General features: G+C 39.0%; 1 protein-coding gene across 6 annotated transcripts in view; it reads left to right on the top strand.

Annotated features, from left to right (window-relative positions):
- Nucleotides 1–16,212, top strand: part of PHKB (phosphorylase kinase regulatory subunit beta) — an 85,330-nt gene that overhangs the window by 46,702 nt on the left and 22,416 nt on the right. For all 6 annotated transcript variants that reach the window (XM_087738395.1, XM_087738396.1, XM_087738400.1 and 3 more), the window contains 7 exons: nucleotides 620–714; nucleotides 8,622–8,677; nucleotides 8,869–8,962; nucleotides 13,686–13,769; nucleotides 14,228–14,332; nucleotides 15,170–15,252; nucleotides 15,333–15,423. In XM_087738395.1, coding sequence (XP_087594521.1) covers nucleotides 620–714; nucleotides 8,622–8,677; nucleotides 8,869–8,962; nucleotides 13,686–13,769; nucleotides 14,228–14,332; nucleotides 15,170–15,252; nucleotides 15,333–15,423 — 608 coding nt within the window. The remainder of the gene's footprint in view (nucleotides 1–619; nucleotides 715–8,621; nucleotides 8,678–8,868; nucleotides 8,963–13,685; nucleotides 13,770–14,227; nucleotides 14,333–15,169; nucleotides 15,253–15,332; nucleotides 15,424–16,212) is intronic.

Raw genomic sequence — 16,212 nt, 5'->3', positions numbered from 1 at the left:
TCAGGAGCAGAAATCAAATAAAGATTAGACAGTGTCATGTCAAAATGAGATTTTGATAGGAGAATGCTTATTTGAAGGGCATAATAGCTCACAGTAGATTGTGACCCTCTATTGAAGGCATTTGTTGAAACTTTTTAATAGTATACTTTTATTGGAGTTCTTAAGTTTGGGTTTTTTTCAGGAGAAGGTTAAAATAATGGAGTTATTGAGATAGAGGCTGTCTGCTTTTCTTGAAAGCTAAACAATTTTTGCTGGTAACCATTGAGCTTCTAGTTAAAGCTCTAGAATAATCCCGTGGTTGTGGATTGAGGGCTTTTTGTGACGTGTGTGTTGTGGAGTCTGTTGTCTGCATATATTCTTTTAACACATCTCTGTGAAAAAAATAAAGGATTGTTTTTATATATTACAGTACTATAATTAGCTGTAGCAAGAATGATGCTTGAGACGTTAGTTCTAAAATTAATATAATTTTGCAGAATGTCCTTTGGGTCTGTAAATCATTGATTTAAAAGTTTGTAGCAGCAGAACTGACTACATAAAATACGTTTGCATGCCTCCTTCACAAAAGCTGCAGAAAGCACTCAAGTCATTCTGTATGTTTATTATTGTTTACTTTCAGCTGACAAATTAGTAAGTCCTAAAGATATTGACCCTATTGGACGTTACGTACCTCCACAAGACCAGCGGAATGTTAGCATGAGATTTTCAAATCAGGTAAGCGTAAGCTTAGTATTAAAATATTTTTACTGAAAAATTGTCATCTCCGTGTCATATATGGTCTTCTAATATTACAGTTAAAGTGCTAGGAAAATATTAAATGTATGTACGTTTCCTTAGTTGATGGAGGATTGCTTTTAAAAGGAAGATTCTAACATCTGCAGTTCTGGGGAAGTGGTGCACGCTTGCCTTCAAATTATGTGGTGCAATCAAAGTGATACATAAAATGTAAGTTTAAATAGCTGCTAATAGATGGGTGTGTTTCTTTGAGGTAAGGTACGTCAGGAAGGCGAGAATGAGCCTGCTTTTTTTTATTCCTTTAAATTAATTACCACTTCAAGTTATTAATATTTTTTGTATTTAGAGCTCCTAAGAGCTGCAAGGATGAGGTTCTCTTTTGGTGTGGATGGTGTATACTTGTGCTCCTGTAGTCGGCTTCAATGCACGGCAGGAATGAGTGCCCAGGGATGGGGAAGGCTTGAGACGTTGTAATTCAAATCTGCAGCAGATAGGATAACGAGACAGAAACATGGTCTATGTGTAGGGGACTTCCTTAATTAAAGAGGTAAGAACTGTACGTATGGAAATGTGGAGCTAAGAGATGTTTTTCAGCTTTTTTATTTCTTAGTACGAGGAATATATATTTGGAAAGTTCCTTGTTCAGCATTGTGAATTTGTTCTTGAAGCATAAAATATGAAGCATTTATCTTGAGGTTTATTCCAAGGTCAGAACTGAACAATGTGTTTCTTGTTCTGTCCAAATGCCGCGTAAACCCTCCGCTGTCCCCTGTTCCGCGTTACCACGGCAATCCCAGTGCCTGGGCGTTGCCTCATTCATAACGAGGCTTCCGTTGTTGGCAGCGCTGCGGCCGTGTTCATAGGAGATCAGGAAAGCTCCGTGACTTCAGTTGTTCCCAGTTTCTTTGTTTGCTCTTACACCGTGGCATTATGAATGCTACAGAAACTGTGAGCTGCCGACGTCACCTGCCCTTTTAGGAGTGCCATTAGAAGAAGCCTGTATCGAGTCAGTGCTGTGTGCAGCCCATCGACCTTTTTTTTTTTTTTTTTTTTTTAATTCCTGAAACCAGTAACTTTTAATATGCCACAGATGAACACTTTGAAGAGATGACGATTTGTTCTAAAGACACTGCGTGACTCATCAGGAAGCATTTTAGTAGAAAAGCATTTTTACTGTTTTTTGGGGTACACGTTATGTGATAGGGAATTTCCAGATCTTCAGAGAGAAATAGCCTCTGCCCTGAGAGCTTCCCAAAAGAGATAATAAATAATGCAATAATAATATATTTTCTCATAACCTACTCCTTGGTGTTCACTTTGTGGGTCAATAAAGAACGAACTTAGTAAAATGCAGTTATCCAGTAAAATGCAGCAATATAATGGGGACTCTAAAAGCTCAACAGTGTTGAAAGAATTGCAAATAACTTAACGAGCTACATTTTGATATTTTGCTTTATCTGCAAACGATGCAAAAGAAAAAGCTTTGTCACTGTTCAAAGGGAGATGGGAGTCGGATGGTTTGTCATTCTCAACTGCTTATACAGTCCTCGTGCTCTTTCAGCGCTCAACAGCTGTCTGCGCTAGAATTATCTGAAAGAGCAATTGTGCTCTTGCGGACAACTTGGGGAGCTGATGCTTGTTAATCTTAGCTGCTTAAATTTGCTAAAACTTTGGCAGGAATTTTCCATATTTGGGATCAGTAATGCTTTTGTTGTTGTCAGGATAAGAGAAAGAGAAGCCCTTCCCAGGGCTGAGTGTATTCTGGTGAACAAGACTGATGTTATATTTGAAAGCTAGAAATCAAGAGAGGAGAAGATTACTTTTTTTTTTCCTTAAACCTGAAAATCTTTATAGAAATCTGACTTAGATCAATATGTTCAGCAATTCCTGTAGTCGTGCATATCCTTTTGCATGCACGAGGCTGTGAGACGGATTGTCTGTTGTTCAGTGGCATATAGGTGGAACGGTAAATAAATGCCGAAAGAAGCAAGCTGTGGGATTGCCTAGGTCTGCTTATACCTCTGTTCTTCCCCGTGGTGGTGCTTCTTTGCTGGAGATGGCGGTGCATGCTTTTCCTTGGTATGCAAACGACAAAACTGTCCAAGATACGGCATGGGCTTCTCAGGGTGGGCTGGAAGAAAGAGAGACGCTTCTGAATTAGTGGGAATTCTAGATGACTGTGGCATCAGGCCTTTGTCCTTGTAGCCTCTGAGCAGCAGTGTAGAAATGGTGACCGGAATGGTTAGTGTCCCTGCAGTGCTAACCAGGTGGTTGTGGAATTTCATTGGAACTGTTTGTACTGAAACAGGTGCTGCTGTATTTTGTGGGAGTTTACTATTACATTAGTATCAGGGCAAAATATTTGTTGGTACAGATGTTAGTTCAAGTTGGTCGTCATTAAGAGAAGGTTAAAGTTTGAAAGGCAGATGCAGAGATGTATGTTGTGGTTTAACCCCAGCCGGCAACTGAGCCCTGCACAGCCGCTCGCTCACTCCCCGCCCCGGTGGAATGGGGGAGAGACTCAGAAGAGTAAAAGTGAGCAAACTCATGGGTTGAGATGAAGACAGCTTAACAGGGAAAGCAAAAGCCACGCGCACAAGCAAAGCAACGCGAGGAATTCATTCACTGCATCCCATGGGCAGGCAGGTGTTCAGCCATCTCCAGGAAAGCAGGGCCCCATCATGCGCAATGGTTACTTGGGAAGACAAACGCCATCACTCTGAACGTCCCCCCCCTTCCTCCTTCTTCCCCCAGCTGTATGTGCTGAGCATGACGCCATATGGTGTGGGATGTCCCTTTGGTCAGTTGGGGTCAGCTGTCTCGGCTGTGTCCCCTTCCGACTTCTTGTGCACCCCCAGCCCACTCGCTGGTGGGGTGGGGTGAGGGGCAGAAAAGGCCTTGACTCTGTGTAAGCACTGCTCAGCAGGAACGAAACCATCCCTGTGTTATCAACACTGTTTTCAGCACAAATCCAAACCACAGCCCCGTACCAGCTACTGTGATGAACATTAACTCTACCCCAGCCAAAACCAGCACAACGTATCAACGTGAGCGAGGTGTGCTTTATCAGCAAAGGTCTTGCAGTTCAAAAGTCAGCAAACTTCAAGTTCCAGCTGAGAGTCTTGACCTTGACTTTTTTAAATCCACATTTTAAATTTGCTTAAGCAGTTTGTCTGAATATTTGATTATGCCATTTTATCCAATTGAGCTCATTTATGCAAAATCAGTATTTAGTATTTGCCTTAAAGTGCTAGGAAAATGACTAAAAATAAAATACGAAATAAAAACACAACACATCTTAATTATGTCTTCTCTTTAATGATGTCTTCTCTTTTCCATACAGCTAAAGAAGTATTCGATTAAATTGAACAGAAAAGTATCTCCACTTTTATTAAATTTCATTCCTGTAAGGAATAAACAAGGATATGTAAAAATTTCAGATGCCTGGGTATATACCTTTTGTTGAGGTACAGTGTTTTGGAAGGTAAAAGAAGGCTTTTTACATTTGTATTTGAAGCCTCGTGCTGAGGAAATATTTCTTAGAGAGATGCATTTTCCATGTAGGCGTATTTTCATATTTTGATTGCATTGACTATAATCTCGATGAACACTTGCAATGGAAAAATGTGATTAATTTAGTTGTTTGTGGCTTTGGTGCCACTACAAAAATATGTCTGATGCCCAGATAATTGTGTAGATTTAAGCAAGCAATGAAAAGTACTTAAAATATTCCAACCTTAGTTTAATAGTTTTGAAGCACCAGTGAAGAATATTCTAGAACTTGTTAAAGTAAGGTAATATAGACCTACAAAGGCAAAATTGCTATGAAAACTCTACCTATAACTATATATAACTATATAACTACAGCTGTGAATGCATCACTGAACCTAGAAAATCTGATAAAAGAGGACAATCTCATTTGTTGTAGAAAACTGTGGAATCAAATGAGCAGTATAGTAAAAACTTAATGGCCACTAATACTAAAATATTCGTTTCGTCTGTTTATAGTTAAAAGGAAATGTTATCTCTTCTAATTTAATGCCCCCAAACCCTTACTTTGCCCTTTCAGGAAGAGGTCTCCGTGCGTTCCCTCTTGGGAACGCCAGCGTGGCGCTGGAGCAGGATTCTCTTTGCCAGTTTTAGTCTGTGCTGCAAAACACAAGGACGTCTAACAGCGGTGGGAGAGGTTCTCCTGGGCGCTAATCACTTGCCTTGAACGCTAAATGGCCAGTAGTGTTTCAGGTTCAATCCCGTTCATGAGTTAAAACGAAAATGGAATCATCCGTGCTCCCTTTACTTTACTGAGAGAAGGTAATGCAGGGCATTTTGTTGCAGTGCGGATACCTCTTTAGAACTGGATTCCTTGGAAGAGCTGATTTTATTATTCCTTTTTACCGTCTCCGTATCCAGGAGAGATTATAACCCAGTTTCGGTTGTTGCGTTCTGTTTTGGGAGGATCTAGGGTATAAGAGGGCCTACAGAGTAGCAATAACATTTGAGAAATGAGGTGGGGGGAGGACTTTCTGGGTTTGTTTTGTACTTTGCTGGATTTACTGCTTTCTGATATTTAATTTCATATTTAACAAAAATATTATAATCTTACTGAATTGTCAAAAGTAAGACTATCTTCTGGGTTAACTTGAAATACATGTATAGGGTTGCAATTAATTAATTAAATTCTCTGACTGCATGGGGTGACTGTATTCTTTTATTATTTTGTTTTGTAGACTTAGTAATCATTTGTGAGGGTTTCATTTAAGTTACTGGAAATTAAGGTTCGTGCCCACTGATGATGTTGGGAAGAGAATAGTCAAAATGATAGACTGCTTATTTTTTTCTACTTTTCAGGGAAGTAGATAACTTGTAAAGAAGGTACTAAAATTACTAAGTGTAGGTAGACTGAGATATATTAAGATTTTTCAGGTACCTAAATTACGTTTAGGGTTAGAGCATGTGTAATTTTGATGGCTTAGAGAGATGTATCATATTGGCTAAGTTGTTTTGCAGTGTAAATTATAAGCATATTCTTTCTTTCATTTCTCTTAATACAATTGTCTACCACAGTTAACGCAATTCTAAAATCGTGTAATGTTATTTTGGAATCTAAGGCACACGTGTGTCCATGTTGTATTTCATTTAAGAAGTCTGGCGTGTTAGCAGCCTCGGCCATAAACCGTTGGGCAGTACGGAGATGCTTCCAGAAGCAGATGGGCTTTGTAACAATGCAGCTGTAGTTTGGTAGCGGCAAGGTGGATTATTTGGGTGAAGTACAATTTCTTCTCTTGCATGTGATTCCTGTTTTTCTCCTCTCGCTCCATATGCTTGGGAAGCCCAGTAGGTTCCATTTTAATCGGTGTTCTTGAATATTGTGCCCACTTTCTCACATCTTCAAAATGAATGGATTTTTTGCAGAGTTCTGAGATTTCGTGGGAATGTGTGCAGAAAGGCATACGGTGATAGCATCTGTCCAGCGGGAGTGCAGCACAAGACTAATACTGAGCTGCCTTCTCCGCTCGTGCCAGCAATGGAGTCAGGGATTTTTCCCTTTATCTTGCCTCCAACGGTTTATAACCTTGTTAAAAACTACGATTTTTTAATATTTTTTTTTTTTTTGAGAGGAAGAACAACTAATCCATCTTTTATCTTGGTCTTCTGAAAACACTGGGGTATATTTATCATTTGCACAGCATGCAGAATATAGTTGAAACAGATCCTTCTGCCCCCTCTCCAGTGTGAAACTGCGAGGCAGAAGGGTGAACCTGGGGGGGCGTTGCAGTGTCTTGGGGAGCCGGCGATTGATGTTGCGTGAACAACACCTGGGCGTGCGTTATTAGACAAACAGGCAACAGAGCACATTAAAATGGAACTTTTAACAACAGCAGGATTTATTTACTGGAATATTTAGGAGTTCAGTGCTTTCCCACATCTTTTTTTTTTTTTTAAATATGTGGCAAATGCTACATATCACGATCATTATTGAAAAGAGTGACATACTTTTTCATGAGTATTATACCTGTTATTTTGATCTTCTTCTAGACCACTACTTGTGATCCTCCAGGCTGTGACATGTTAAATGACAATGAAAGTAACTTTGTTTAATATTACAGCAATCCTGTAGTTGTACAGCAATTATAGCTACATTTTTCCACAATACCGTTTCAAAGTCTAGCTGTTTTTCACACGGGTTTTGTGTTGTGCCAGTTGTGCCGCAGATGCGTTGGCTTAGTGATGGCCCACGTTAGAAGGGTCGCCCACTGGCTGCTCTGAATGAGTCTTGCCATTGGGTGCGCCTGGGTACGAGAGGCATTAGTACTGGTGTCGCAGAAGGACGTACCGCAGTGGCGCTATGTGCAGACTGCCCACCTTTATGTACAGCTTACAGTCTAGGGTTACCCAGTCCCGCTCAGTTTGCCGTTAATACAGTAATAATTAAGTCGAGCCTTAATTTGAAGACCACTCCCCAGGTTAGATCACAGGTCGTCTATAAATCAATATAGTCTTGGAAGGGGCGCGCTCGTTTTCTGGGGGTCTTTGCTTTTTGTTTTATAAACATTATGCATTGGTTACAGTAGAGAATTGGTTGGAGTTTTCTTACTGTTTGTATAAATGCAACTGATAGCATGATCAGCTTATTCTGAGGAGGAAAATCTTTTAATGTCACTTGAACTTCTGACTTCTTACTCTGGTCTCTTTGTGCACGTACTTTGATGACAAACTTACCTCATGTGGCAAAAACTCCAAAATTTTTAGTGGAAATACGGGGCTGATAGACTTTTGGGAAAATGTTATCAAGAATTTCTTCTGTAAATCCATAAGATCTAACTTGATATCAAGGCTCACAGATGCCTGAACGAGCAAGCGTTCACTCCGAGCTTTTTGTTCTAAATCAATATGTCTACCCATCTATCTTCACAGAAAATGCTGTATTTTCATATAATCAATTGATGGAAGATATATTTAACTTTCGTCATTCATGTTCTGGTAGTTTCTAGACAAAAGCAGACAAAAAGCATTTTAGGAATGAAAATGTGTGCTGCTCCTAGTTCTTTTGATTTTACAGTCACTGAATGCCAGAGAAGAAATGAACAGGGAAAAACTCGGACATCTCATTTTTCAGCCAGTAATGCACACTGCCAGGGAAAAGGAAGGTGAATTGCCGTTTCAAGACCCAGGGAGTCGAGTCAATGATTTCACCCAACACCTTGAATTCGTTCCTACTTCCATGGTTTCCTGATGCAAAATACTAGTATTTATTTCAAACATGAAGTATCTGTGTTATAAACAGTGCGAGGAAATGCTGTTATTTCCTGTAAAATGTAATTTATCTGTCCTATCACTGTAAAGAGTAGCTGTCTGATCAACATATTTCAGAGTAAAGGGTTGAACTCATCAGGTCATTATTTTAAAGTGAATATCGTTACCCAAATAGCTGACTTATTTTACTCTTTACAAAAATGTGTATCAAAACATTATGTCATATCAGGCATAATGGAAATACATCGATTGTATAAATTCTAAATTTTTGTATGAAGCAAAATGTTTTTCCTATGTGTTGTTGGTTTTTTTTTTTTTTTTTTAAAATTAAAAAAACCAAACAACAAACCAAACCAAACAGTGGAAATGATTACCAGAAACCTATTTATTAATTCTCCGGAATGCACCTTGCGAAGTATTATTGATAGGACAGTCTTCCCGTAGTTAGGAGATTTACAAGGTTTAGTCCTGTGGTGTTCTTTCAGTTTGTTCACACAGTAAGAAAAAGCAATGCAGACAGCGAAGTCTGTCATACTTGTGAGTTGTTTACGTAGACGTTGTCCTTAATCATGCTATATCTAACAAAATATTTAGTTAGCAATGCTAATAAACATTTTCTCATTATTTTCTAGGGCCCTTTAGAAAATGATTTGGTAGTACATGTGGCCCTGATAGCAGAAAGTCAGCGGTATGTATTTACTTTTATTGAGAATGTACCTGTTAAGGAAGTGTTGAACAACAGACATCTTAAATTTGCTAAAGGTATTCGAGGACACGTAGAATATAATACTGCTACGCGTGTATCTGCTGCCGAGATAATTGTTAAAGCTAAGACTGTTCTGTGACTTGTCATTAAATTTGTCATTATTTCATTTGTAGCCTACAAGTTTTTCTGAACACGTATGGAATCCAAACTCAGACCCCCCAGCAGGTGGAACCAATTCAGATATGGGCTCAAAAAGAACTTGTCAAAGTAAGGAATTCTGCATTCAAAATTATTTCTCTATCTGTACGTTTCATTTGTAACAATAGGAATTTATATCAAGCTGTTAGACCTGTATCTCCTTACGCTTGTTATCGACCTTTTTGTGTTATTCTAATTCAGTTGCAAGATATGCTGACACTGGTCGGTTATACCTGCCTAGTTAGAGCTTTCGGTGAAACGCTGATGGCCAGATGATCTATATTATCTGATTAGGCTTATTACCTGAGCCACTTTTGAAAAATAATGAATGAGTAATAAAATTTTAATAATATTAATAGCACAGTAGACTAAGCGAAACTTGATGGAGAAACAAGCAAATGAGCAGTAGTCAAAGAACTGGATTAAGGCAGTAGGCATAAGCCATCAGATGATTTCATTGTGTAGCCCCTATAACAGGCATTATACAGTCTTCTGTAACTCTTTCGAGGAGTCCCTCGAGTTGACTATATCCAGGAGGTTTGGTGTTTAAACCTTTTTTGGTTTACCCCTTTAACTCAGCACCTTTAAAAATCTACGGTCAAAAATCAGTGGCCTGAAGGACGTCTTCAGAATCCCCTTCATCCTCTGTGAAGGCTTCAGGTTTTCCTTTCTCTATACGGGCAAGTAGTCTCCTAACGGAGTCCGCAGCCTTTCACTAAAAGGCTGGCCCTTTAGCCCTTACCTGTGCTGCGCCTCACTGATGATGCCAGCTTAGATGTATCTGTTCAGGCGGCTGCCAACGCCACGTGAAGAGAGCAGTCAGAGATGAGTGGCACCTACAGGCCATACTGCTCCATTTCAGCATTCTCTCAGCGCTACCATGGCCTCTTTTTTTGTGCAGCCATTTTTAGTACTTTATATGTAGCACTTTGGCTACGCTGACTACGTGCTTCAAGCTATCCACTGCTGTTTGTCCTGGAAATGCTTTAAATATGAGAGACAATGACAAATGCTGCGCTGAATGATGAATGCATTGATCAGCAATGGTAGGTAAACTTGTCAAAAGTCCTAATACAAATATATACGGTTACTGGGTGCCTGTTTACCTCCGTCTCTGACACACCTCGACCCTTCCTCTGAAAACATCTCGAAAATAGTCCCACTGTAGATAAAGAAGCCTTATCGCACTGCAGAAACCGTCAGACAAGTAAGCCGATCCGGAATCACGGATGTGCACTTGATATATTTCATACTTCACCACCTGAAGTTTGATGGTGGATCAGGTACATAAAGCTTTTGTCTAACTTTGAATTACACAAATTGTCTCAAACAAGAGTGATGAATTCTGAATGTCTGGGGAAGTATCAGGAACGTAGTTAGTTTATCAATCCTGAAGTTCCAGTTGTGGAACAAATCATTATGCGAGTCTGTCCCTCTGAAATCAGGATGACATGGCTGATGCCATTATCCGTATCAGAAGCCTGTAGGACACAGAAAAAAAGTAAAACCAAAAATAGGGAACATAGCAACATATTTCAGGCTTCATAAGTTTGTGAGGATAACTGATGTACCAAAAACTTGCTTGCTTATTCAGAAAAATGCTTACCCCAAGTAATGGCTGCCACCGACCCCTGAGAAATACGTAAACAGAGAGAAGTGCCCTTGTTTACATTCAGCCTTGTTCAGTTCTTAGCCCGTTTTTGCTCACTAGTTTTCATGATAATATATTTCAAAACGGATTCTCTCTGACTGTATTTGTCCTGAAATTCTGTACCTGAAATTTTGGTTTAACAAATAGATATTCCATAAATTTACTATAGAAGTATATGTCGTCTCTCTCAGTCACCCATCATTTCTTTGTTCTCCCTAACAAAAAGATGAGACCTTCACTGAGTTTTATTATTATCGATTAAATTCCTATGTAAGCTATGACAACTTCTGGGTTAGGATTTATTTTTGAAAAGCTGGTGAGACACCTGGCAATTCTGACATTTTCTTTATACTCATGATGGGTAGGTACATCTGCCTCATCAAAATTTACTTTGAAAAAGAATGTCATGAAAATATTAAATCGCCTGATGCAAAGCGTCTTCCTAGTGGGCTTCCAGAAGAGGCCACGCGCTGGCTGTAAAGCTGAACAGCTGTGAAGCTGAAGTAATGAAAGCGGTTGGGGCATTGTGAGAACTGAGGTTTGGTCTGCAGGCTCATGCAAAAAACCAATACAAGCCAAAAAGCAAACAAACCAACCCCCCCCCCGCTAGCATTTGTCATCCTTTGTGGGGAGGGGAAGCTAATGCTGAGCAATCATCTGTATTTTGGGGAAAAGAGGGTTGATCCATAGAGAACGTGGATCATACTCATACTTGCATTCCGATGCTGTCAGTTCTCAGTAGTGTTTAACTAGAAGCTTTTGAACTGGTCTAGTGGCACGTGAGAACAGTTTAAACCTCCAGACTTATAAACAGGCACGTGTCAAAAAAGTAGTGTAAAAAGAAACAAATGGATGAGGGGAAGACCTGGGCTCAGGAAGATCAGGGACTGAAAGTAGGACTAGAGGTCCTGTGAACAGATCCACAAAGTCTAGGGCGGGGAATGAAAAGAGGAAGAAGAGGAAAACAAGAAAATGGGACAAGATGCGTGCAATATATAGGGAAAATCACATATGTAGTGGACGTATAGTACAGGAGAACAGCAGAATACTCCATAGGCATAGACTGATAACAGGTAAAAGAACACAGAAACAGATGGTGTGAAAGACCACTCTAGTTTGATTCACTCTCATAAATCAACCCAACAGTCCAGCCTGCTTTCACGGCCATTTCTTGCTATTAGCAGCTTTCATATCCCAGAATTGAAGGGTATTTTAATTTAAAAAAAAAAAAAAACAACAAAAAAAAAACCAAAAAAACACCTGAAGCAGTTGGACTTGCATGAAACTGTACTCTTGCTCGGTTACTCCGGTGCTGAATCCGAACTGGTGTTTTGATTGTAGCAGACCAAGATGGAGAGCTGTTCCTAGGAGATGAAACTGCTTGAGTAGACTGTAGAACAACATGAGGCCTCAGGCTAAAGAAAGAGTTTTCAAGGGAAGAGGCAATATTACAGCACTGCTGCAGTTCTTCTTTTGTTAGGAAAACATTTTATGTTTCACGTTCTAGCAAAATGAAGGTCCTTTTAGTGTTAAATTATAACGTCTACTGCCATTCTTCTAGTCTGTTGTTTGCTACAAAAAGGGGTTCAACATTCTTTTGGTTTTGTTACGTATAGATGAGTTCTTTAAAGCTGTTACTGTTTTAATGTCTTCATTCCTTTCCTACTTGAATATGGTTACTTAGCCTGGATGAACAGGTGATGTAGGTAATTTTGTTTATTTTCTTTTTTAAATAGTTCTTGGTATTAATGCAGAAACATCGGCAATATCAGGAAGGCCCCAGGCTGACAGCAGTAAAAAGCTATTGAGTGTAATGTTTGTTCAAATGCTCAATTTCATTTGCTTCTGAATTATCTTCCTATAACATAAAGAAAGCTTGAGCTTAGGCAAATGCTCTGAATTCTGAATGTTCTGACGTTTTGGTAATAGTGGGTTCCTTACCTAAACCAGCCCAAATAAGGAAAAAATTACACCTTTCAGTCTGGTTTAACTGATACATTTATACTGTCTTGCTCGCAGCTTAGTTGTGTTTTTTATGGTTTTAGTCTCATACACTGTAATAAATGAAGATTATTTCTTTAATATGCAAGTCTTACAAAATTATGTCAGTTGAAGTAATACTAGGCATGCATAACTGAACTCAAATAAGAATCAAGCAATGAATAACGAGATAATTCCCTCTTGCTTGTGGTGTTGATGCATTAATTTTGCAGGCCTTTACTAAAATTAGAATAAAGATCTTCAAAGAGTTCCTGTATTACTGTTTTACCTCTGTATCCACATCGGAAAAGCATTACAGAAGGCAAAATTGGCCAGACAGTAAATGCGAATGAGCCTTGAAGAAATGATGCTTTAAAAAACTATTTCAGTGAGCAATTTGAATATTTAAAAAATATTTTAATTATACAAACTAGAAAAATAATAGGAGTAAGAAAGTTAAAATAAGACCTAATATAGGAAACAACAGATTTTAGTTGACTTTTGAAAGTATGCAGCTAGGCAGGACTCTGGTGCTTTGCCCGAGCCCGAAGTTGCACCCACGGGTGCTACTGCCAGCAGCAGGGTCCTGCCCAGCACCCCTGCTTACCCTTAATGAAGACATCTCTCTTTTCATGTAAACCAGTACTAGCTCTGTTCTCACCGTCGTGCGTAAGGTGAAAATCCTTCGTCCTTGCAAAATTATTGTTAGAAGGAGGGAAGGGCAGCTGCTCCGCCGTAGCTGCAGCAGAGAGCTGGTCCGGCAGAAGTGGCGTGCGTTGCACTGGAAGAGCTGGCGGACTGAGGGAGCAGGCTGCTTGCGCCTTGTCTTCCTTCTTGCCGCTTCTGTTCCTTCCTTCAGTTACAGAGTTGATTTCTCTTTGTTGTAAAGATACCTGTTGTTATCAAAAGAATTCAGATTGGTCTTTGAACTGTACCTTTACCAATTCTAGTGTTCTCTCACTTTATTGATTGTTGTTACACAGATGTATGTTTAAAAAAAAAAAAAAAAGGAAAAAACCTAATAGAAATAATGACCGCGTTTTCTGAATCCTGTTTTCTAATTAAAGCAGAATGCGCACAGCTTTTTATGTGAGACCCGGTCGGGGCGTAAGAAAGGCTTATATCTAGATTTGCCTCGGTTTTCATGATTCTTTCTCACAGGCTTACTTCCATTTGGGAGTCAATGACAAACTGGGATTATCTGGAAGACCGGACAGGCCTATAGGATGCCTTGGAACATCAAAGGTTGTTGCAAGAAATTTTTACATTATTGTTATTGATGCGTATTTCAGATAAACATTGAATTAGTCTCTGGATGATTTTAAATAGAATTGAAATGTAATTTTATTTTATGCATACATCTTATTTCAAAGTCCTTGTAATGTATTTTGCTATTATGAATGTGCATGCTCTCTCTTACTATTAAACTGCCGTATGTTTCCTAGACATCCAATTACAGTAATACTTGGCCAAAACAGGCTGAATGGTGATGAAGTGAACTGCTTTAACTGAAATAGAATCTAGATCTGCATACTTAAGAAAAACCAGAGTGCCTAACATAAGACATGTAGGTTTTATCTTAAATAGTTTTTTTTAATTCAACTGTTCTACATTAATTATTACTATCTTTCTTCCTTTTCAGCTACTTCACTGCTTCAAATATTTTAGAAAAAAGATTAATGGAAGCTTTTTTCTCTCAACAGATTTATCGAATACTAGGAAAGACTGTAGTTTGCTACTCGATCATTTTTGATCTAAGTGATTTCTACATGTCTCAGGATGTTATGATGTTGATTGATGACATTAAGGTATTTATCTGTAACTTTTCCTTTGAGAAACTGACAAAAATACAGTCTGTAGAAGAATAAACTGTGAACACTGATAAAATAGAAGACTGAAAGGGGAACACGGTACAGTGTGGATTCTTCTAATATAAAAATACACTTGCAGTTTATGCTGGAAAGTGTATTAAGATGACTATCGTGTCAGGCCAGCACGAGTTCTAGCAAGTATCTCCATCTGACAAAAAACCTCACCCAAAAGTGACTGGGAACGTGGTAGTGCAGCAAGCAAATTATCCTTTGCTTCTTTGGGATAACAAGTGTTCTTGGCTGAAACGAGGACGAGACTGGTCTGTTTAAGGGAAATACGAAAGCCTCACCTGGAGGAGATATTACTCGACTTTGCACAGATATTAAAAATTGCCTGCCTTCCCTAACTTTAAGGCAGGCGGCAGTGCAAAGCTTACCTGTCGGGTCCCCTGGGCTTGAGCAGCTGCTTGCAGCGCGCAGGTGGTGGTGCTGGTTATTCCATTCACGCCCTGGATTCCCCCGCGTACCTACTAGGTCATTACGTGTAGGTCAGCACGCTGCCCTCTGGCTAGCGGTTTAGGCTGTGATCAATAGATATGCTGGAAGTGTTTTCAGAGAAGCTGTGAAATAGCAGTGCTTGAAAGCAGTTTATATTCGTTGATGAAATCTGTTAGTGGTTTATTAGCTAAGGTTTTTTTAATCCGTTGGGTTTTTCACTGCTGTTATTTTAAGATAGCTTTTCTAATATCTTGTACTGTGTATTCTGGATGTTGTGCTTGTGTGGTTTGGTTTTGGGTTTTTTTTTTTGTGACTAACGTATTCTTTCTTACCTAGAATGCACTGCAGTTCATTAAGCAGTATTGGAAAATGCATGGTCGTCCACTGTTTGTTGTACTTATCCGTGAAGACAATATAAGGTAGAGAGAGATAAAAGCCTCATTTGCAGTGTGGTATTTACCTGATTGCAAGATTAATGGAGTTCTGTTTCAAATTTCAGAGGGAGCAGATTCAATCCAATATTGGATATGTTGGCAGCCTTTAGAAAGGGAATTGTTGGAGGAGTGAAAGTTCATGTTGACAGAGTACAGGTACGATGGTTTTCCTCAATGTTGTGTTCTCACCTCCTACTGTTGGTACACGTATTCTTACTACTTTTGGTTTTCATGTCACTTCTAAGTATTTTATTTAGTATCATAAAATTGAGGAGTCAAGACCCAAGACATTTGGTACAGTTTTTGTTTTATCTCTGAAGAAACATGGGTTTATTTTAATTCCTTCTGATGAGTCTTTTGAAAATGATAATCTTCACAGAGGATTTTCAGAAGGGAGAGGGGTTTTGTTTTCTTTTATGTTTGGCAGTCTTGTGAAATTACCACCGAAGGATAAACCCACAATGTCAAGCATTGGGGGATTTCTTTTGATTAGATATTCAACGAGGGGGAAAAGAAAAAGGTGCTTCACATTTATTAAAATTCTTACAACTAAGATCTAGTTTTAACATCTTGCTGTTTGAATTAAGATTAAAGCAGGAACGTTACTTCATTAAAATGTGAAAATTACTGAGTCAGGTGCTGGTTTTAGACACTTACATGTGCTAGTTAATCCTAGTTTACACCTATTGAAGAACCCTTCTTTTATTAAGAGAAAAGACCAAAGACACAGTTATGATATCTTGTTCCCTAGAAAATAATGAATTTGTAGAAGAGCTGGGTCATTTGTAAATTAAATACTCATAGCTATAATGGTTTAAGATATCCTTGTAATCTTTCAAATATTTATGTAATTCTACTGGTCACGTGCAGGTCATGTACTCTCTCCTGTTACCATTTACTTTTCCTATAGCAAATGCCATTACTGTCCGTGGAAAACCTCTCATT

Source organism: Nipponia nippon, unplaced genomic scaffold (genome assembly GCF_047370975.1).
Source record: "Nipponia nippon isolate SJK-2023a ecotype South Korea unplaced genomic scaffold, ASM4737097v1 scaffold_7, whole genome shotgun sequence".
NCBI classification, from domain to species: Eukaryota; Metazoa; Chordata; class Aves; order Pelecaniformes; family Threskiornithidae; genus Nipponia; species Nipponia nippon.
This window is presented reverse-complemented; position numbering and strand designations above follow the sequence as displayed.